At 34.9% G+C, this 22,598-nt stretch overlaps 1 protein-coding gene across 3 annotated transcripts in view; it reads left to right on the top strand.

The window, feature by feature from the left end:
- Positions 1-22,598, top strand: part of LOC112050066 (centaurin-gamma-1A) — a 300,795-nt gene that overhangs the window by 258,536 nt on the left and 19,661 nt on the right. For 2 of the 3 annotated variants that reach the window (XM_024088198.2, XM_024088199.2), the window contains exons 4-6: positions 13,910-14,051; positions 14,588-14,722; positions 16,850-16,977. In XM_024088198.2, the coding sequence (XP_023943966.1) occupies positions 13,910-14,051; positions 14,588-14,722; positions 16,850-16,977 (405 nt within the window). Of the gene's footprint in view, positions 1-13,909; positions 14,052-14,587; positions 14,723-15,554; positions 15,876-16,849; positions 16,978-22,598 lie in introns of those variants that run through there. The other variant, XM_052884643.1, reaches the window with a different exon arrangement.

A 22,598-nucleotide genomic window follows, 5' to 3' on the forward strand; every position in this document is an offset into this window, starting at 1 on the left:
CTTAGGTACTTTGTTTCAGAGAGATCATGTATATGTGTATTTAGGAAAAGGTAGTTTCTCTATTCGTTTAGGATTAAATAACTACTAATAGGCTATAATACATTGATATTTACTTATTTCAAGTATCCTTTGCTAAAGGTACCTATGCTTAGTTTACAAGCACTTTTGTAACGGCAAGTTTGGCTATCTGAAAATACTCTACCACCGGTTCAAAAGGCAGGCTCTGTTGAGAATAGCCGGCAAGAAACTTACCAGGTGTTTTTAAAAACATACACTTACAATACATATATGTATCTATAGTAACTTCTATTTCTACGAGTTTTTTACTTCGGAGCTAGGACTTCTTAGTTACATATCAATATTTTCCCAAGTAAGTTATTTTGCTCAAACGAACTATAATACTTATTAGGTTAAATAATATTCAACGTACGTATAAATTTTATAAGTACATTAAAACTTCCAAAGTACAATAGATTACGACGTAGTATGTAAAATGCGATCTATTTGTATCATGAAGACACGAACAAGAAAGACGATCCATGTTAAATCCACCAAGTAACTACCAAAACAAACAAGGTTATCATAGATCGTAGGTTATATAAACCTATACCCATGAATCTGTTGCCAAATGGAGCAGAAGTTTTGTGAACCAGCCCCAGGTTATTTCACCGTCGCATCCTGACCCCATTATGTTCTTTGTGACCGGTAATTGCGACCCACTTGCCTCGGCGAGCTGCCGCTTTCCATATTTTTCCCGATAATTTTCAGTGTCAATACCGTTTGCTATTTGCGGAAAGAAGGAAATGACGGGCGTCGGTAGACACAGAGTTTGCTTCAAAGTTAAGTCAACTGGATTGAGAAATTGAATTCATAATAGCTTTGGATTTGTGTATCTCTGTTGAAGAATAATATCCATTGATTCCATACTTCATAATATACGTATAAAGTAAGTTTGTTTATTTCTTACGCTTTTACGGCTAAGCCCCTAAACCTATTTTAAAAATTCAACCACCAATGGAAAGTTTTAGTACATTGCTTAGAGAATAACATGCATTTTATCCCCATGAAAATTTATAGAATATCAATAGTTTCAAAATAGACGTAATATTTTTTTCGTATTGTCAGAGTCAAGACAGCTCTAGATCTTGAGACCAAATGCGTGGACCGATTTGTTGATAAGTACTCCGTCAATCGATTTGTCGTCCTTCGTGACTTTGTTCTTCTTCGGATCTTGTTGTTACTGATTAGATCACGCAGAGATACTTTAAACATATAGCTCGCTCCATCGCTCGCTGAGTGACTCTGAACCTGTTTATGAGGCTCATCCTCCTCCTTGCATCGTATTCCTCATTACTGAGGGTCGTGACCCCTAACACAAGCTTGCTTGTCAACAATGTCGCACCATGTGGCTCGGCTTCTCACGACTTGCAGAGCCTTGTGTACCTTGGTGTCGAGGGCGCCGATTTGGTCTGACCAACGCAGCGGGCTGCGTCTCTTTTCTTCCTCTTTGCCAGTGATCTCTAGTTTCTCCTGGCAATGTGACCGAGGTACTCGAGAGTCCTCTAAAGACAAATGACAACTGAGGCTCATAGTTAGCAAATAGTTCTCAGATTTTGAGGTAAGGAACTGTAAAAATCAATGTAATGAAAGGTAAAACACGTCATTTAAAATTAACACTCGGGTTCAAAGCGACCCGCACAACAACCAAGCAGCGCCCTTTAGTCGCCGACAGCTAATTTGTACACTCTCTGTAATTCACCCGAGTTTCTTCACCCAACCCCCGTTTCAGTTTAACTTCACAAAGAATATTTAATTCGTTAGTTCGGCTTTCTGTAATATTATGTTATAAGCGAAATGGCAAAGATGAATTGGAATTTAGAAGTGACAGCTTGTGTGTGTTAGTTGATTTAGGTAGGAATTATTTTTTATTTGTACTAGTAACTAACTAAGATACGAAGAACTAAGACAAGAACGAATTGTCAAAGTAGTGCCTGGAATATAATAAGCGACAATTTGAATGTTTCTTACTTCGTTTAGAAGAAAATTGAGAATAGTAAGCACAAGTTGGCGCTTTTATAACGTTCTTAATTTAGCTCAAGGTCTATTTCTAACGCCCAAAATTGAAAATGCAACACTGCTCGATTGAAAAGGCGCCGTGTTCTTTAAACTCTGTCGTGTGAACATATACTTGGGAATGCATTTGTTGTATTTGATCGCTTTTTTAATGTCCAAAAGAAAATCTCTTGTGCGAATGAGGCCTAAAAGCACTAACTAAAGTAAGTAGTCAAGATGGTTGTTGACAATCGGCCAATCATTCCATTAAATTAAATTTACTAGACGGTCCTGGGTTCGAACCCCGGCTGGACCGATTAAGGTTTTCTTAATTGGTCCAGGTCTGGCTGGTAGGCTTTGGCCGTGGCTGGTTACCACCCCACCGGCAAAGACGAACCGCCAAACGATTTAGCGTTCCGGTACGATGTCGTGTAGAAACCGAAAAGGGTGTGGATTTCATCCTACTCCTAACAATTTAGCCCGCTTTCATCTTAGATTGCATCATCACTAACCATCAGGTCAGATGTGTTGTAGTCAAGGGCTAACTTGTAGAGAATAAAAAAAAGGAAGGTCCACTCCGTTGTATTATAACTACTACTGTATAATATATAAGTTACCGATATATTGTTTACGTGTGTAACAAAAGGTGTATATCAAGTAGAAACTTTAACAGTACGCCGATCGATACAATGTCGCACGAAAGATACGTCGAGCGGTTAAAGGCTTTTACATTTCCACTAATGAATGATACGAGTGTATCAGATATACAATGATAACGCGCCGCGTGTAACAGTTCGGTAATTGCTGGATGTCAATGATTCCCCACTATTATTGGTGTATGCTTTCGTGTACGAACCGGTAGTTGTATTCTTTTCGTTCCTACTTTATATTGGTAACCGATTATTACCTTGATGTCACATCGTGGCAATACATTAATTAATAAAGATATTTTTGATAGAATCACGCTGGCCTAATGTACCTACGAACAATAGTAACATGGATGTCTGTGGAACAATACAGATCGATTTTTATAGAATATGCAAGTAGATATTTAGTATATTTGTCCGACCTTCAATCAAAATTAATATACAGTGTTTAAGTCGCGTATGGATTACTCTAAGCTAAGGCACACTATTATATTGTGTTCTGTTCTTTGGTTTAAAGAACACTGTAGGGCTTATTTTATTGCGAGCGGAAATAAGATTTTTTTTCCAAAAACAGATTATACGCGGAAAAAGTTGTGTCTTCCGATAGACATACTTTAATTTAAATATCTAGTTTGATACGATGCTATATTTCATTTTATGAAAGGAAAGTGAAAAACGATTATTTTTTAGTGAATAACAAGGAATTCCGAACAAAGAATGTTTATTATAAATAAACTAAGAAATATTAAGGGAAATGCTTAGACGCTTCTTTAATAGCGCTTCATCCATCAAAAATTAATGAAATAATAAACCGTTATATTGAACATTTGTGTAACATCTCTCTTGCAAATGAAACTACGGTCTACAGAATCGTCATGGAATGAAATAATTTGTAAGTACAATGTATTCAATGCGATGCAATCAAGGCAAACTCAATTGCCACCTCTGTCTTATTAACTTATTGATCTATGTCCTCGTTGATGTCACAATCTATTATAAGACTTCCGCTATTTGAAATAGGGTCCATTTGGACAGTTAAATTAGTCGACCCTTCACAGGTCACGCATGCCGACTGGTTGGCGCCAAAAAACGAAATGTTTTGTTTGTATTGCTGTCTTTAAAAGTTGATCGATGTAGGGGGAAAGTACGCTTCCTTCATTACTAGTTTATGTTTAAAGTTTAAGGCCATGGATTGTTATAGACAAAGGCTTTCTGTTTTATTTATATTTCTGTACTTGCAGCAATTTCTTGGGGTTTTTGATCGATTTAGAAAATCGCTGATTCTTTCTCAGGTGAGAATCGGATAGTATAAAAAGAAAGATGTCTTAGTGCTTCTACTTTTAAGTTTTGGTCTTGACATGCCAAAGTGGTCAAGGCACAGTTTTGTAGTGATTTAAGTTAGTTTTAGCAAAAGTTGATGTTTCAGCATCCAAAAATCAGTCACATATGGTTACCGTAGTACTTAATTAGAAGATCAAACAGTTATCATTAAAATTTCATACAATAAAAGGGAAACCTAATTACAGGAAAGCTCTAAAACTAGAAATGAAAGCAAAAACAGTTGGCAACAAACTTGGCATCCACAGTAGAGTGAAGTGGTGCTTAATGCCGGAGCAGATTCTATATTCCAAAAATGCCGAAAGGTTTTTATTCTAATTCCCTCATAACCTCTTTATCATAGGAATGCAAGATATTGCAGTACACGCAAATACATAATTGACATCCCTTGGACAATCCCTTGGTTCACATTGGACACTCTGGGCAGGTGCCCTTTGCTCCGCGAACAAGGAGGACTAGACTATAGTCTAGCATGTTCGTTGATAACACTCCCATGGTATGCGGACGACAAGGAGAAAGAATTGGGCGTGGGTGTGAAATCGTGCGTACGGGACAAGTGACGTGTATCAGTCGCGGGTTTTTCATTTATCGCTACACGCCCCCCAGCCCGCGCGGAACATCGGGAGTGTTATGAAAGAAGTTGCCAAGCTATAGACCCAAGTTTCATGCAGATCACTGACCGATAACCGATATTGATTATATTATAGACTACTATACGAATTATACATGGAGATCCCATGACTTGAATGGGACTGTTATGACTTTGTTACAGTCAAAGTCACAGAAGTCTTTTAACCAGGGCCCTGTCTTTGAATAGGTACTGAACGGTTCAATTTCTTGATCTTGATACGTATCACACAGTGTTCAACTTGCCTACTTTCATTTGCTCCACCCCAAAGATTTGGGCATCTTGGAATTGACTGAAGCTCTCTAAGTAAGAAGAAATGTTTTTTTTTTTCTATGAAATGAAATGTTAATTGAATAAAAAAATAGTTGGTTTTACTTGTTGGAAAGTAACTAAATGTACTACACCTATTGTATCGTTTCTGTTTTGTTATTTAGCTTCTACGGCCTCGGTGAACGGCTTTCATATTTACATAAAGGTGACTTTTAATAAAAGATAAGAAAGAATTACCATTTTCTGAAACCCGAGACCCGGCGTGTTTTCTTTTTTTTTCCAAAGAATTTCATATTTGATACGAATTTTTCCATACGATTCCTCTTTCTTTCACATTTGAATTTTGATAACTTTTGTTTGGCACTTGGTTTTTCCAAATCGTTTATTGTTTTGCTTAAGGTTTTGTTAAACTTCTGGATGTTTAGACCATCTTTAGCCAAAAAGTTTATCTGCTTATTTTTTACTAAGTACTAGACTATTCAAAAACTTCATGCCTGTATTTCTACATAAATTAATCTCTGAAACTGTTTAAGCGTTTTTAATTATTATTTTTATACTTGTCTGTTCTGTTTATTTTACCTCTCTTCAAACAGTTATTCTTTACTTGACGTCAAAAACCCAAACAGACCTAAAACAACTTACGAGTTACTACTAAGTACGAGTACGAGAGAGAAAATAAAATTACGAGTATTATTAGTAGGTACCAAAAATAAATGGTACCTACTAATAATATTCGTAATTTCATTGTGTGAAAACATTATTCTTTATTTTGTAGGTACATATAAACAATTTTTATCCATACATTGCTGTAGGTACCTATCTAAAATTTAAAAAAAATAAACGGTCCGATTTTCGAAGTTAGTTTCTGGTACCTAAACGGTACGCTTCACTGATTTTATTTTCACATTTTAAAATCGAAAATTACACACGTCTGTATCTGTAGCGAACAATGCACCATTCCCGCTGTGAAAGCATAAAACGAAATGGTTTGAAAAAAATTCAAAAACAAGAATAAAAAAAGCTAATTTTCGACCCGCTCCAGACATTGAGCTACACGATTAAGAGTAGCTAAGTGGAGAGCTAATTTTTACCTGACTGACGAAGTACCTACTACATTTATCTGTAAAGTATCTTAAAATAAAAGTATGAATATTTTTTTAACTAATAATAACTTGTGAATTAAGCAGGTTAGTCTACCTGGACTTTAAAGACAATCATCGTTTGCTATAAATTCGGTATCAATTAAAAACTCAGGTAACGCTATATATTATAGCGTTGCCTGAGTTTGTAATTTCATCAACTCAACTAAACAATGCTCTACAGTCTGAAATAAAGCAATGCTGCTTGGCGGCAAACAAACACAGAACAGTGGTACTTTTTGAAAAAAGTACTAGCGGAAGCGTACACGTGAACGTTTTCACAAATTCCTCTTCTGTAGAATGGAATTTTCTGGAATAATTTAAGTACCTGCTTATTCTATATTCATTCCAAATTTCAGTGAAATCGTCTCAGTAGTTGCGGTATGAAGAAGTATTATAGATACACCGTTACACACAATTTGATTAAATATTTGTACATTTTTTTGGACCAAGTGGGCCAGTACGTTGCCAAACGATTAAACATAACCTACTTTCAGGCAGGAGTATTGCTGCTCTTTGGTCCAGACGTCCGAGCTAGAGCAAGTTTAATATTACAGAAAACTACAGTATGCAGCAGCATCGCGTGGGTTACTTAGTGCATTTGTTTTCATAGCGCGAGGAACAAGATTAAATCTGCTCAGATGTGCATTAGAAGAAAATACTCACCATACTCGTAATTATAGGAGAGATATGGAGCATTGACCCACCGGGTTGATTGAAGGCGGGTTGGCGGGCTTAATAATAATGTTAAACTCTTTAACCATCACCATCAGATGTTGATAATGATCGGCACTGTCGGCTTAACATGCTCTGAGGTTCTGGGGTGGAACACCACCAACATTTATTTATAAAAGCTCAGTATTTTATAGCCTGACTCAGGACTCGAACCCAGGATACCATAAAAGCCCCATAGCCAAAGGACCAATGAGGCATTTATGCGTAATATTATTCAATCGCAGTTACATTTTATTATATGTTTGATTGTTATTTTATGGAATTCGTTAGTAGATTCCTCTTAAAACCGGTTGGAACATAACTCAATAAGAATATATTATGTTAATATACCTAGATAATATGTATAAAACGTGATTTTTTAGCATAATATAGCATATGTAATCTACCTAGGCGCAAGATTGTATATCTAGATCATATCTTGCATAGTCTACGTCTACGCTCGTCCGATGTCGCCAATCAACACTATTATTACTATTAGTACCTAACACTTACTCGTACCTATAAAAGTAAAGTAAAATTAATACCACAGAAAACATATGTACGAGGTAGGTAATAATACCAGTAATACAAAGAGGTAACATTTGTTTTTTTTTTGTTTGTTTGTAACAGATAGGCTCTGCGACTAACTAAATTGTAACAGGACTTTAAAAATTGTTTCTCCAAATGCAAAACTACATTGTCATTATCAGCGAGTAACATGGCCGTATTTTAACTGTTGCTACGCGGGTGATCAACGATCAATCACTGAACTGAATGTTTAATTGAATGAGTCCTTTGAATTGAATGCTTAAGATTTTGTGTTGCCCGTTTAAAATAATATTCCCTATTTAATTTAAATTAAAAACACATCTAAAGTTTATTGTTGTATATATTTATCTAGGTTACGATATGTTTGTTTATAAAAGTCACTCTCACCCTTACAGTCGTTAGGGCGCATGGTTATAAAGTTGTAACTCGATAAAATGGGCTTTCCCGTTTTGTGTTTCCCGAAAAGCATATAGCTTCGGGGACAGGACGCTGTGTAAAGAATTTTACGATTGACTCTCTTAAGAAAAGTTTTTCCATGCCTTTAACGAAATAAGGTACCTACCTAAATATATTCGACTACCTACTGATTCCTAGAAAAGGCTATGTAATATTTCATACCAAGTTGAACTTGTGTTTTATAAGGGTGAGCTGAGCTAGATAGATATTATCTATTTGAACTTCAGAAAACTTTTTTCTGGGAAGCTGCCAACATAGTTTTAGGTATGCTATTGCATGAGTTATTTAATTTTAAGCTATATTCTTGTGCACGTTGAACAGAAATATCATGTCAAATCAATTCACTTGGCGTAGTTACAACTGTTTACAACTGTTGTTTACATGTAAATGGTCGTAACAAAGCAACATGATTTATTTATGAGGCTAAATATTCGTTTTGAAGAACATAGACTAAGAGCACACTGTTTTCATGAAGGTGAAGTTATATTTTCTAAATATGACAACCTGTTTGTTATTGATTTACAAATCAATGCAAATGCAAAGTTACAACATTGTTGTTTTACATTTACAATCACAACTGTAAACTCTACAAAGAAAGGAAATGAGAAAATGTATAGACATCTGAAACTACCAGTATGGACGAAGTACAAAAATTGCTTGTTGTCACATTTTGTTTACTATTTTTTTCATAATAGAGATAAAAGACTGTGTACTTATTGAAAACTTAATTAAAATTTTATACCATATTGAATACAAAAAATAGGGCAAATAATGAAGCTCCTATTATTCTTCGCTGACTATTGTTTATTATATTCTGAGATATTTCCTTTCTTTAGAAAGCATTGTTAATTTCGATTTCAGCCTCAACGCCTACGTTTCCTGGTTACCTACCCACTATAACACTAAGTAGTATATGTACCTACCGATATGTACATAGAGATGTAAACCGGTATTCTACAAATGGTACAGTTGAAAGAGAGATACACTACGGGCTTAAATTTCGACGCAAAGCAATTTGTAGGAAAGCAGCCGACTTTAGACAATTAAATAACAATAGGGCTCTTTAATTAGGTAGTAATTCGTGCTTCGTTTTGTTTTCACTATCGCCCGCGGTGTTTGTTACGGCCAGGATGTAATTTTACACTCAAAATTTATTCACTCATTCCGTCGTTAGCAGCTTAATTCCTAATTGAGTGTAATTTTCGACACGTGCTTGGCTGCTGTTGCATGAAGAATGTTGTTGGAAGCATTCTTATGATGATTTGTTTGTTTTTGTTAAAGATATTTTTTTGTTCTCGAAAAATATAATATATTTATGAAATAATATTACTAACTTTCTTGTTATTTCACAGGACACACAAAGTAATATTCATTTCAAAAATTACTTACATAATAAAACATTTATATATTACATACATATACATACACATATTTTATTGCTAGAACTTCATCCTTTTCAACGAGAAACATTATTGTTTTGAATATTGTATGAATACATAATTTAATATTAGTGTGTGTTGAATTTGTTTTCAAAACACCATAATAAATCACCGTCCATTCCCCGTCACGTTTCTTATATTCCCATAAGGTTAATGAGCTGAATCAATAGTGTTTGGTGTTTTGTTTCTCAATCTCTTAGTCACGTTACTTTAGTCTATTTGTAAAATAAATACCTACCTACCTACTTATGGATTTTGCGGCCATATTCTTATATTACACGTGATGCAGTCTTAGCTTTAACAATTTTTAATACTGCTCCTTCCTGCTTCAAAAATAAGGAAAAGGACAAAGGTGAGCGATGTACTACAGAAAATAAGAAAACTGAAATGGAATTGGGCAGGTCATATAATAAGGACAGATAGAGGAAAATGGACAAAGGATGTAATGGTATCCTCGAAACGGAAAAAGACGTCAAGGACGTCAAACCAAAAGATGGGAGGATGATTTACCAAAAGGATGGAGGAGGTTAGCTCGAGACAGAGATGAGTGGAAAAAAGCGGGGGAAGCCTATGTCGCAGGACAACCTGACCTACAAAGTGGTTGCTAAAATTATATTTTATTTTATTTTAGTTGAATTTAAAAAATTGTATTAATTATAAGTCAAAATGTAAAAGGTCAGCGAATAAAGGCTTTTATTATTATTATTAATACTGCTCCTTAAAGCTGTATACATGTGTTTATATAATAATTAATTTCTACTATAATTATTACAACGCCCAAGGGAGTTTCACTTTACACTTTATAAAATCTAGCCAGACTTAAGTGTTGTTCATCCTAAGGTTATAAATATACGTCTATAAAGATCTTAGTATCGTATACTAAGTTTATAAGCATCACTTCAGTTATGATTATTTTCTCGAAAGATAAAACCTTTGAAAGCTGCATCAGCGAGATAATGTCACTAACCTTATTTATACTACAGACGACCTTTCCATTTCAATTTCTAAAGCATTATTAAAATGACTGAAGTAACAAAAATGAAATTGTTGAATACAGAAGAGAAGGCATTTATCCGTTTTACATAGAGCAATCTACCTATTTAATGGCTTTATTATTTGAGATATAACCTTTCAGAAATGTAATTTATCTAAATAAAGATAAATATTCAAAGATTGAAAGCAAAGTGATTTTTTCGTTTCTTTTGATACGCATAATTTCAAGGGTGACTATAGAGTATAGAACGTGAACCTAAATTAAGCTACAATTAAGAGATGCAGATATTTAACGAACGAAAATGGATTAAGTTAAGTTGTACCAACAAAATCAAGGATCTAGTTCATTTGTTTTCAACTACAAACTAATAATTCAAGCCGTTAAGGAAGTAACTAAACCACAAAGTTAGAGTTAAAGTATCATGTTCCGTAAACGTCCGTGTAGGTGAGAGCCACAGGAGTACCCCTGTATCGAGTTACCAGCCCGCATTATTCTTGCCTCTATTCATGGTTTTATAAAAAAACAAAGTCAACGCGTCTGCATAGGTACTTACTGTATTGTAAAGGCCTTTTTTTAGCAACTCACCCTGGTTTTACACGGGCATGGAAACCTGTTCCCGATTACATGTAACAAGATAACAAAAGATCTTACGAGTGTACGATGGAAGATTCCATAATTTGTAAAACTTTCCCTTTTAAACACGAAAGTAGATACATATACAGGTTGCAAAGCTTTAAAGGCTATGAAAATGTTATAAGATCATCGTTATTATAGCTTTCATCAAAATAGCAAGATTTCACATTCAAAATGTTAATGGAGATAAATAATTCATGGGCGAAAATTTCATTTTCTGTTTGCGACCTTCAAGACATCATGATATAGTAGAGAATATCAAACAATTAACTACTCGTAAAACAATAAATGTATTTATTGAGTTAAAAAATGCATTCAGTACTACCTCGATAAATCTGTTTTAGGTCAACCACCCCCATAATGCGATAAGGGGTACTTATCATCAAGTATAGGTACGTTTAAGTATAGACGTGTAATCCCATCTGCTATTTATTTAAATGAATCTATTCGACTATGCAACGAAAATCAACTGTAATTAACGTATATTCATTATCTAACGTACATTCAAAATACATTAACTATTCCTAAAAAATATATTATTGTCCGCACATACTATACTAACTACAATACGTTGCCCTAGAACGATAATAATGAATTCGTAAATTGTGCACTATCAGCGGAACCTAGTGAATGAAATCGTTCTATAAACCAACATCCTTTTCCGCACTCCATTGCAAGACAAATTAAACATAAAAATGTTTGACAATTACCATACACAATTTTTTCTCTAAATAGCATCTATTTGTGCAGCCGCTATAAAATGTTTACGTCTTTTCACTTGTCAATATTTATCTCCCATGTTCGAGGGAAAATATTAAATTATTCTTCCGCTTTACCGATAGAGTGCACGCATGCCACTTTACTGGTACGTGGCGTCGCAGCGACATTCAATTACTTTTCAGTTTCCGAGTAGTTCGCTTCCTATCCTCCAACAGTTTTGATGTGATTTCTTAAATTTTATTGTTTTATGATTTTCTTAGCTTGTTTGTAAAGTATTTTGTATTGCGTTATTTATGATAGATTATTTGTAATAGATTATTATTTTTATTTCTACGCAGTTTAAGCGATAAAAGTTGTTTTTATCTCACCTGGGTCATATAATCTGTATCTAATCTCATCAGAGATTAAAAATTCGGTATCAGTAATAGAGCATGAGAAAGTTTTGGTGAGTCAGTAAATAATAGAATAACCTACATATTCTTTCTAAACAATCAGATAAGTTAGAATTCGTGTTCTTTAATGCATATCAAACTTAATCGCCAACTCATTATAATTATGCCGTTGCACGTACCTAAATGTATGGTTTAGAAATATTGCAAGGTTCAGGACCGATGCATTATGTGGCATTTCTCTCTGGAAAGGCTTTTCAATGAGCGAAAGCGGGATGGGAATATGTAAAGGCTTTGCGAGGAGGCTCCGGTCCGCCCGCCCGCCCAGTCGACTCCAGTGGTCTGCCCTGTTCACAACACGATTGTTTTTCTATGGAGCATTTTTTTAATTGTACATGGTCTTAGATTTTTTCACGTATTTCATTGGATTAAAAGAACTACCTATGTTTATTTGCTGTATAGTTGCATGATTGGTGTGAAAGATAGTGCAGTTATGTGTTGGTGAGACATTTATTATATGCTTCAGGTATTTCAAAAATTTAATAGCACTTTGATTCATAGTTCGGTATTTAAAATTGATAATTGTTACATTTACGTTAAAATTATCTCTACATACTTGCTCGAATATAGTGAAAATATTCTTCTTCATCAGTATATATTATTCTTCATCAGTTTCATTTCATTTCATTTCATATTATATCCCAACTATAATAAATTAAAAACATAGTCTAGTGTCAGTTATGTCTAACAAAATACCTTTTGCATTACCTTATTATTATTAAAAAAATAATTAAAATGAATTTCATTCTGAAAAATGCAGGACTTAGAACCTACGAACAAATGCTAATTTTAACTGTACTTTTGTAATTTGTGATCCCTTTGACTCAAGTTTCAATGTTAGGTTCCCTAAATGGAATATTTTTTTGTCTTTTCCTCTCATTTATAAAGGGGCTCTGGAAATTCCTTTTCACGGTCTGCCTTGTCAGCATCACGCAATCCGGATCAGACTTGTGCCGCCAAATGCTTTTCAAGAGGAAAGGGGTGACACCCTCCCACGCACATATCTTCATTGAAGTGGAAGTTGAGTTATTCATGCACTTTGTGTTAGCTTTTGTTTGCCTACGACAGTTGTTCCTTCCTTTCATTAGTTGATCGAAGCTATACTTTATTTTGATTATATATGTACCTACAGGACATTCTCTTAGTCCTTTATTAATTAAACAATTTCATTATTTTATTTGAGTAGTTTATGACCCTAAACAATTACTTACAATAAATTACAGTTCTACAAAACCATAAATCACATTTGAACCAACAAAATATTACCATTTTCCAGATGATGATTTAGAATTTAGATCAACATTGTCATTTGCAACAAATGCAATTTACAGATCATGAGAATTGTCACCTCAAAGTTACGTTAATTTCACTCCAATGTTGATCTCACATGTGTACTTTTTTTAAAACATTTTATGACACAAATTTTATAATATGTGGTTATATTTATTATCTTTGATTGCGGATGTTACGTTATATTTCGCAACCCTCAATGTGTGACTGAGTAGTTGTGCCATATACCCTTTTATTCCGTAACCCTTTGCGCGACACGATATTACCCCTCGTAATTATCATGGGTTTTTTCGTAGGGTGCGGTTTTCTTTAGGTAGTACTTTGGATTTTTTATATTGAGTCTAGTTTGATGCAGTCCTATTGGTCCTACATGAGTAAGGAATTCCACATATTTGAAAACTCTGAATTGTTTGTTTTTGTGTAGTTTATTATTAAAGTTATATTAAAATACGCTATAATCGACATTATAAGACATATCGCTCAAAGTTAAGTCGAACTAATTTCTCAAGTATATTTTCAATACACTCCAAGCAATAACAATTTGTATGATAATTTACTATATAATAATTAGGTTTCTTTTCATCGTTGCAGTTTACCGCGTGGGTGGATGCCGTAATCTTCGTGTTTAGCCTCGAAAACGACATCAGCTACAACACCGTTTCAAATTACTTCAATAAGATGTCTCACTATCGGAATTCCGCCGAAATTCCGATCATATTAGTCGGAACTCAAGGTGAATATATATGTATATGATAATAGAGTTTTGATATTTAGGTACTTTTATATACATGAGACTTTTTTATCTCTCATCTTATATTTTGATATGCTGATTATAGGAACTAGATAATGATCACTTTAATATTATGGAACTTTAACTTTAATATTAATATTATTAACTTTGATATTATTATTTCTTGTCTAAAAGTTGTAGGCTCTTCACGTTTTTTTTAGGTTGTAGGTATAAAATTCACTAGTCTAGATAACTAATGTGTTTTTGTGTATTTTGAATAGTTTTCCTACAAATTATGGAAAATTATACTGTTAACCTAACCTAACTAGTAACTATCGTCCTACCTAGCCTTAAAGTGAAAGTTCACTTAAAAAGAAGAAGTTGATTTTTTCAACACACCTGTTATATCTACTCGTATTAAATAAATTATAGTGCGTCTTTATAAGAAAATTATTAAGTTGTGATCAATTTCCATAATTTAATTCCGCTCGATGTTTCTAATAGACTGTTTCCTATGTAATGATTGGTCACTCTTCCAGATGCCATAAGTGAAAGCAGTCCGCGCCTTGTGGACGACAACCGCGCTCGCAAATTGTCGAATGAACTACGAAGGTGTTCTTACTACGAGACGTGCGCGACATACGGCTTGAACGTAGAACGGGTGTTCCAAGATGGTATGTTACTGTAATAATACTATAACATTTATATATGTTATAAATTATATACGATATATGATTTATTACATGAAAAATTACTACATAAGCTACAAAGTTAATTTTTATTCGGAATTCTACATACTATCAGCAAAATTAGTACTATTGTGCTGGAATTGTACCAATTGGTGTTATTAGTACTTAATAACTTATTGAACTTGAATCTACTGTTGGTATCGTTATAGGTAGGTCATCACTGATAAAATAATCAATGAATTACTCAAGAATCAAGATTAAATAAATTTTTTTTGTTCAGTTTTTATTATTATTCTAGATATATCACACACAACCTATGTGTGTGTGTGTGTGTGTAGGGTAGTATTAAAGCGCTTCATTATTTAAAAAAATGGATTTCATCTAATTTTATAATTTAAACTACCGTGAGTATTCAACTGCAGTTTGAATCGTGGCGCGTTGCATGAACCTGCTCATGACTAAGGGCCCAGTATGGGTTCGAAACTAGTTGAGCATACTCCGGCGTTGTTTCACGTGAGCTGTGTTTTATGAAAAATAATATGAATTTTATCTAAATTATAATTTTCGTAAGTAATTCGGTGTTTTTGAATATAAAAAGTTCAATTTGAAAGTTGTAAAATAAATAATTGTAGTTTAGATCAGCCAGCGATTCAATTTACACCCAATTAATTCATTCAACTCTACGATTATCATCGTATAGCATTACATAATACTGTTTTTACACCGAATAGCTACGCTACGGCTTGTTCGCTTCGCGTGACGCTACAACCTGCGTGATGATACGACGGGTGGTTGATATTTCGCCGTGTGGGGAGTTTGCCTCGCGCAGTGGTAACACCGACGCATGGCCGAACGGTCGTTGTCAAGCGCGCTTGTCTCTCATTCGTTCCGCATTGTTTACATTTTTTTTTGACATTCCTCGTACGCCGTTTAAGTGAAAAGTGTCGGTTTGTGATTCTGCCGTGTTCTTAAGTTTTTCAACGCGTAAACATTTCGTGTTTTCTGAATGGCGCAATGGATAAAACGCTCATATTCAAGTCGAACATGTCGCCTATATCGAGTCTCAGGCGTCGAAGTTCGTGCTACAATATACAAAGAGCTGAGGAACGCGACCGGCGAAAATCGTCCAAATTTGAATGTGCGTTGTTATGTGATCTCTTTTCTTGGCCGATGGCGTGTAGAATTGTTTGTGTTGTATTGTGTTACGAATCGAAATAGGCAGCCTAAGATAGATTTTTTTGTGTTCGTAAACGTGCTATTTTGTGGCAGGAATGGTTCTGGTGGGAGTGGTGTTTATTGTTCGATTGTGGAAGTTAAGCAATGGTTACTCTAGTTTCGATGTGGTATAGAATATTCCTAAGGTGTAGAAGAAGTCCAGAGAGCTTGTTTATTGGATGCCCGTTACTATCATTAATAAACAATAATCATTCAGAAGTCGAAAGATCCATCTTTATGATTGATGAGATCAAGCTCATCAATAGGATGAGCTTTTTTACTTTTCTAGCAATTGGATAAATCATATGATGCCCAACAGTAGATTATCAAATACATAACTACAATGGATACAATAAAAATAACAAAATCAAAATACCTGTAACATAACATTAATTTTAAAGCATTTATTTGTGTTTCAAAGTGGTGAAATTCTTCTCTAGAAATATTAATATTGATATATTTATGTTATGTTAATAATAAATAAATCAATATGAATATTTCTAGGGAGGACTTTAACTTAACTAAAAAGATTTTCTCAATTTACTCCAAAATGATAAAGTCTCAAGCTTTTAATTATAATTAACACAGCTTTTAGAGAAAGAAAAGGACATTAAATTCTTTTTAATTGCTTTATATTAGCTTCACTTGTAACTATGTATGTAAGAAAATCTTGGAATCTTAATTTGACCCACTTCCCGATCTTCGATTAGGATAAAATTTTGCATACGCTCTGAGTTCTGATGATAATACATGACTAGCTTAGAAACGTCATTACAAATCCAATATGGCGGCCTCTCCAATCATTAACTCTCAAATAAGGTCTTTAAAATAAGGTCTATTACAGACACATTTTTGTATGATCACATAGATTTATTAGGGCATGTGGTATTTTTCCAGCATGCCAGAAAATAGTGGGCACAAGATTGTCAGCATCGTCCCAGTGTCTGTCCGGTGGGTCCCGGCCCGTGACACCACAGCCTCTGGCTAACTCTCCCAGCCACAACCACTCCACCTTCCTTTATAAGGTAAGTTATTTATATATATTTAACTATACTAAAACCAAACTAAAGTTGTGATAGCCCAGTGAATACAACCTCTGCCTCAGATACCGGCGGTTGTGGGCTCGAATCTGGTCCGGGGTATGCACCACTCAACTTTTTCAGTTATGTGCATTTAAAAAAATTTAACATCATGTGCCTCAGACGGTGAAGGAAATACACTGTGATGAAACCTGCATACCAGAGAATTTTCTTAATTCTCTATTGTTCTTAATTCTCTAGTGTGTGAAGTCTGCCAATCTGCAATTAGCCAGCGTGGTGGACTATTGGCCATCATTCTGAGAGGAGAACTCGAGCTCAGCAGTAAGCCAAATATGGGCTGATAATTAATACCCTCTATGAAAGAGAGAGGCATAGCTTAATTGGAAACTACAATTTGCTAAAACTAAACTTTGTTCATGAATATTCTCTTGAGCTATTGAGGTTTGACTGTTTTTTTTTATTCTTTACAAGTTACCCCTTGTCTACAATCTCACCTGATGGTTAAGTGATGATGTAATCTAAGATGGAACCGCGGGATAACTTGTGAGGAGTAGGTTGAAAATCCCCACTTCTTTCGGTTTCTACACAACATACCAGAATAGCTCGGTGGTATGTGTTTGCCAGATGAGTGGTAACTACCACCTCCCACCAGCCAAAACACAAACAAACAGTAAACAAGTAAACATGTAAGATAAAGGCTAATAAATTCAGGCTCTTAAACAAAATGAATCTTCAGTTTATAAATTTGCTTAGTCATTCATCTTCTGTTCTGTAAATAAATAAGTGAACTAAAAAACAAGAAAGTAGTTATTTCAATATTCCTAAGCACTATAACTCGTGCGCTTTAACTCGACACCTGGCTACCAAAAACATCCATACAAATTCAATACAAACATCATTCGAGCCAGGTGTCAAGTTAATCTGCACAAGCTGTATGTCATTATATGCTTCAGTGATGCTCAGATAATTGTTTTCAAATGAATAAGGAAACCTGTTGCTTTTGACTTGAACTAGTACAATTATTAAACTAATTACAAATAATTATTTTCTTCTTTTTAACCTTTTTAAATAGGTACATACTACAATCATATTATCCTAAAGATATAAAGACTAAAATCATACAATCACCTGTGTAATACCAGTTCCTGTGGCTCATTAGATCCCTTACCACTTTTTTAATTGAATTTTAAAACAAATAAAAAAGATTTGGTTTTTTTGTGTGTTTTTAAAAATGTTGTTACCTATAGATTTTTATTAGGTCAGAGTTTATTACGTTGGCTGACTCTGAACTTTGTATGAAATTAACTAAATAAATTGGTGAAGTATAAGACTAAACTAACTGTGGAAGTTAAATCATAAACTGTTTAGCACTTTTAGAGATTATCATTATAATATTATGTGTTAATCTACTGTCATGTATATAATCTACATAAATTCTGTGTCTTTTCTAAACTTTAGTTGAATTAGGTAGGTAGTTGAATAATTGCACTTTACAACTGTCATGTCTTGCTACCTAGCTCAATAAACGTTATCTAAATTATAAATCGTATTATTTAAACATAATAGTGGCGACGAGACGAAAATTTAGTGAAAATGGATCATAAAGCAGTGAAGTTTGGTGAATTTAATCCAAAAATCGACATATGGGACAATTACATTGACCGGTTAAAGTTTTGTTTCGAGGCAAATGGCATCATGTTGGATGGCGCCAAACGAGCGAATTTCTTTACTGTGTGTGGAGCGGAAGTTTTTGAGACGTTTTTGGCGTTAATTACACCAAGAAAACCGAGTGATGTGACATTTGTTGAAATAGAAACAATCTTAACAAAACATTATAGTCCTAAACCAAATGAAATTTCCGTGTCATACAAATTCTATACACGTAACCAAAATACAAATGAAACTGCGTCAGATTACATTGCACAATTGCGAAAAATTAGCTCCAAGTGTAATTTTATGGACTTAGAACGAATGTTACGTGATCGGCTCGTCTGTGGCATGAAAGATCGCGGCCTACAGTACGATCTTTTGAAAAAAGATAACCTACGTTATCAAGATGTTATAGATGCTATGTTAGCCGCCGAAACTGCAGGAAAAGATTGTCACATGATTCAATCTTCTGTCAATATAGAAAGCAGTAACACAAGTACAAACAATACATCTATAAGTTCACCAGTGGAGGCCATGGATGTAAATGCTGTACAGCCCAGGGCTAGCTCGCGTTTATGTTACCGGTGTGGTGATCGTCATGGTGGTGAATGCAGATTTATTAACGCTGTTTGCCGATTCTGTTCTAAAAAAGGGCACATTGAAAAAATATGCTTAGTAAAGAAAAAATCTTTTAAGAAGAATATAAATTTTACTGAGGAACCAGATATACGCTTGAATGGAATTTACAGCATTCAATCTGAGACTAAAATACTGCCTTTTGTGGTCGAATTGTTATTGGAGGACATCCCTGTGGTATTGCAAGTAGATACAGGAGCGAGTTTTTCATTGGTAAATGAATACACTTGGAAGAAGATAAAATATCAAAACAAACAGATTACTCTTCGACCAGTGTCACTTACTCTACGCACGTGGACAAACACACCAGTGATTTTACTTGGTCAAACAACACTTCATGTTCAGTATAGAAATCTAAAATGTAACCTAAATGTAATCATAGCAAAAGGATGTGGTCCTAATCTTCTAGGACGGGACTGGTTGAACCCGCTGAACATAACATTGAACATTAATTGTATATCAAGCAATGATCTTGTAAACATTGACAAGACTATTTCAAAATATAGTGAAATCTTTGAGGACGAACTGGGTACATTTACTGGTGACCCTGTTACAATACATCTTAAACCAAATGCTACACCTAGATTTCTGAAAGCTCGTCCAGTACCATATGCCATCAAAGCTAGAGTAGAGCAAGAAATTGACCGGCTAGTGGCAGAGGGGGTACTACAACCCTTATCTTTTTCTGAGTGGGCAACACCTGTTGTGCCAATAATAAAGAAGTCAGGGGATATCCGGCTATGTGGAGATTACCGTAGTACTGTCAATCAAGCTACTGAATCGGATACTTTTCCTATGCCGACAGCCAATGAGGTATTTGCTACAGTGGCAGGTGCAAAGTTTTTTACAACATTAGACCTCGATCGAGCATACACACAAGTAAAAGTTACTGAGAGTACAGCCAAAATGTTAACTTTAAATACATGCAAGGGCCTATATTCAGTTCATCGGTTACCATTCGGAGTCAAAGCATGCCCTGGAATATTTCAGAGACTTATGACAGCATTACTGGCAGGAATCCAGGGTGTTTCAGTTTTAATTGATGATATCATAGTGAGTGGTCCTACAATACTGATTATGCAACAAAGACTTGACAATGTTTTAAAACGTATACAGAAAGCTGGATTCCATCTTAACAAGAATAAATGTAAATTTGCTCAAGAAAAAGTAGAATTTTTAGGTTTTGTGATCAATGGAGATGGTATACACCCAGCTCCAAGTAAGGTGGAAGCTATTTTAAAAACACCAGAACCTAAGAATGTACGGGAGTTGCAAGCATTTTTAGGCTTGTATAACTTTTATGAAAGGTTTATACCTCATAAGGAAACAACATTGGAGCCGTTACACAGACTACTAGATAAATCTCAAACTTGGAGATGGACCCAAAGAGAACAGGATGCATTTAATAAAGCAAAACAGTTGCTAACATTTGAAACAACATTGGTTCATTATGATTTGAATAAACATGTAATTCTAACATGTGATAGTTCAGAATATGGCGTTGGAGCAGTGCTATCACATGTTATGGACGAGGGACATGAACGGCCTATTGCAATGAGCTCTAGGACATTAAATGCACATGAGCGAAGATATTCACAGTTAGATAAAGAGGCTACTGCGATTATGTTTGGCATTAAAAAATTTCACAATTATATAGCTGGCAGACAATTTACAATAGTGACCGATCACAAGCCGTTACTAGGAATATTTGATCCTAAAAGACCTATGCCATCCATTTTATCACCTCGGCTAACAAGAATCGCTATAGCATTAACAGCACATGATTATAGTATTACTTACCGACCTGGAAGTCAAATTGGCAATGCAGACAGTTTAAGTCGATGGCCGCTACCAGTCCCAGAGCAAGAAGATCAATCTTTGTGTGAAGTATTGCTAATGGCAGAAAAGGTGGAAGATTTTCCCTACACAGCTCATGAGATAGCTTCCGAAACTGCAAAAGATCAGACACTTTCACGAATTGTACATTTCTTAAGATGTGGATGGCCAGGCAAAGTTACTGATAGGGATCTACGAACATATTGGTTGCATAGAACAGAGTTGTCTTTACAAGATGGATGTATATTATTAGGATGCCGCGTTGTTATACCACCATCCCTTCGACAAACCGTCCTACGCATGCTTCATACTACTCATAATGGAATTGTTCATACCAAGGCATTGGCTAGGAGTTATGTGTGGTGGCCACAATTGAGCGACGACATAAGTCGACTAGTTCAAAGTTGCACTAAGTGTCTGGAAAATAGACGTATGCCTGAGAAATCGTCTCATGAATGGATTCTTCCATCAAGACCATGGTCCAGAATACATATAGATTTTGCAGGGCCATACATGAATAAAACATTTCTTATAGTAGTCGACGCTTTTTCTAAATGGCCTGAAGTTTTTATTGTAAGTAGCACAAATTCTAGAACAGTGATTGGCCATCTAAGAAATTTGTTTGCTACTCATGGTATTTGTGAAACCTTGGTCTCAGATAATGGTACTTCCTTTGTATCTCAAGAAATGAAATTATTTCTAGAATCAAATAAAATAAGACATCTGACGTCAGCACCTTACCATCCTGCCACCAATGGCTTGGCAGAGAGGATGGTACAAACTGTAAAAGACAAACTACGCAAAATACATGGACCATGGGAAGTTAAAATTCCAAATATGTTATTAGGCCTACGTGTTACACCATGCTCTTCTACAAATAAGAGTCCTTCAGAGCTTTTAATGAATAGACGCCTTCGTACTGTCATGGATACTTTGCATCCAGATAATATACAACATAGAAAAATAGAAAGTCAAGTAATAAAAAATGCACAGCAGAAAAACAGACAAAGTAATATAGGACAAAATGTAATGTATAGAAATTATATAAAAGGACCAAAATGGTTACCTGGACAAATCAAGGAAAAAGACGGTCCATCCAGCTATAAGATACAAACAGGAGAAGGAACCGTCTTAAGACGACATATGGACCAGATTATTAAAGTAAAAGAGAGTGAGAACCTACCACCAACAAGTGGAACAAGTGGTGGAAATAATGAAATAATTGATGATACAGAGACAGGGGATGATGATAAAGCCAATCAGGAAGAAGAAAATCAGTATGAAATAGAAACAGACCCTATAATTGAAATACCGAGTGCTGAGAAATGGGAGGAGATATTAGGAATACCTAAATCAGCAGAGATTGATATGCCCGGAGGAAAAATTAGAACAAAAAGAAATGTTTATCATAAAGGTCCATATTATAGGCCGAGTCGTTCTAAGGAAGATGATGGTTAAATTTATGTTTATGCTATGTATATCTT

The sequence above is a fragment of the Bicyclus anynana genome, chromosome 12, assembly GCF_947172395.1.
Source record: "Bicyclus anynana chromosome 12, ilBicAnyn1.1, whole genome shotgun sequence".
In the NCBI taxonomy this organism is placed as follows: domain Eukaryota; kingdom Metazoa; phylum Arthropoda; class Insecta; order Lepidoptera; family Nymphalidae; genus Bicyclus; species Bicyclus anynana.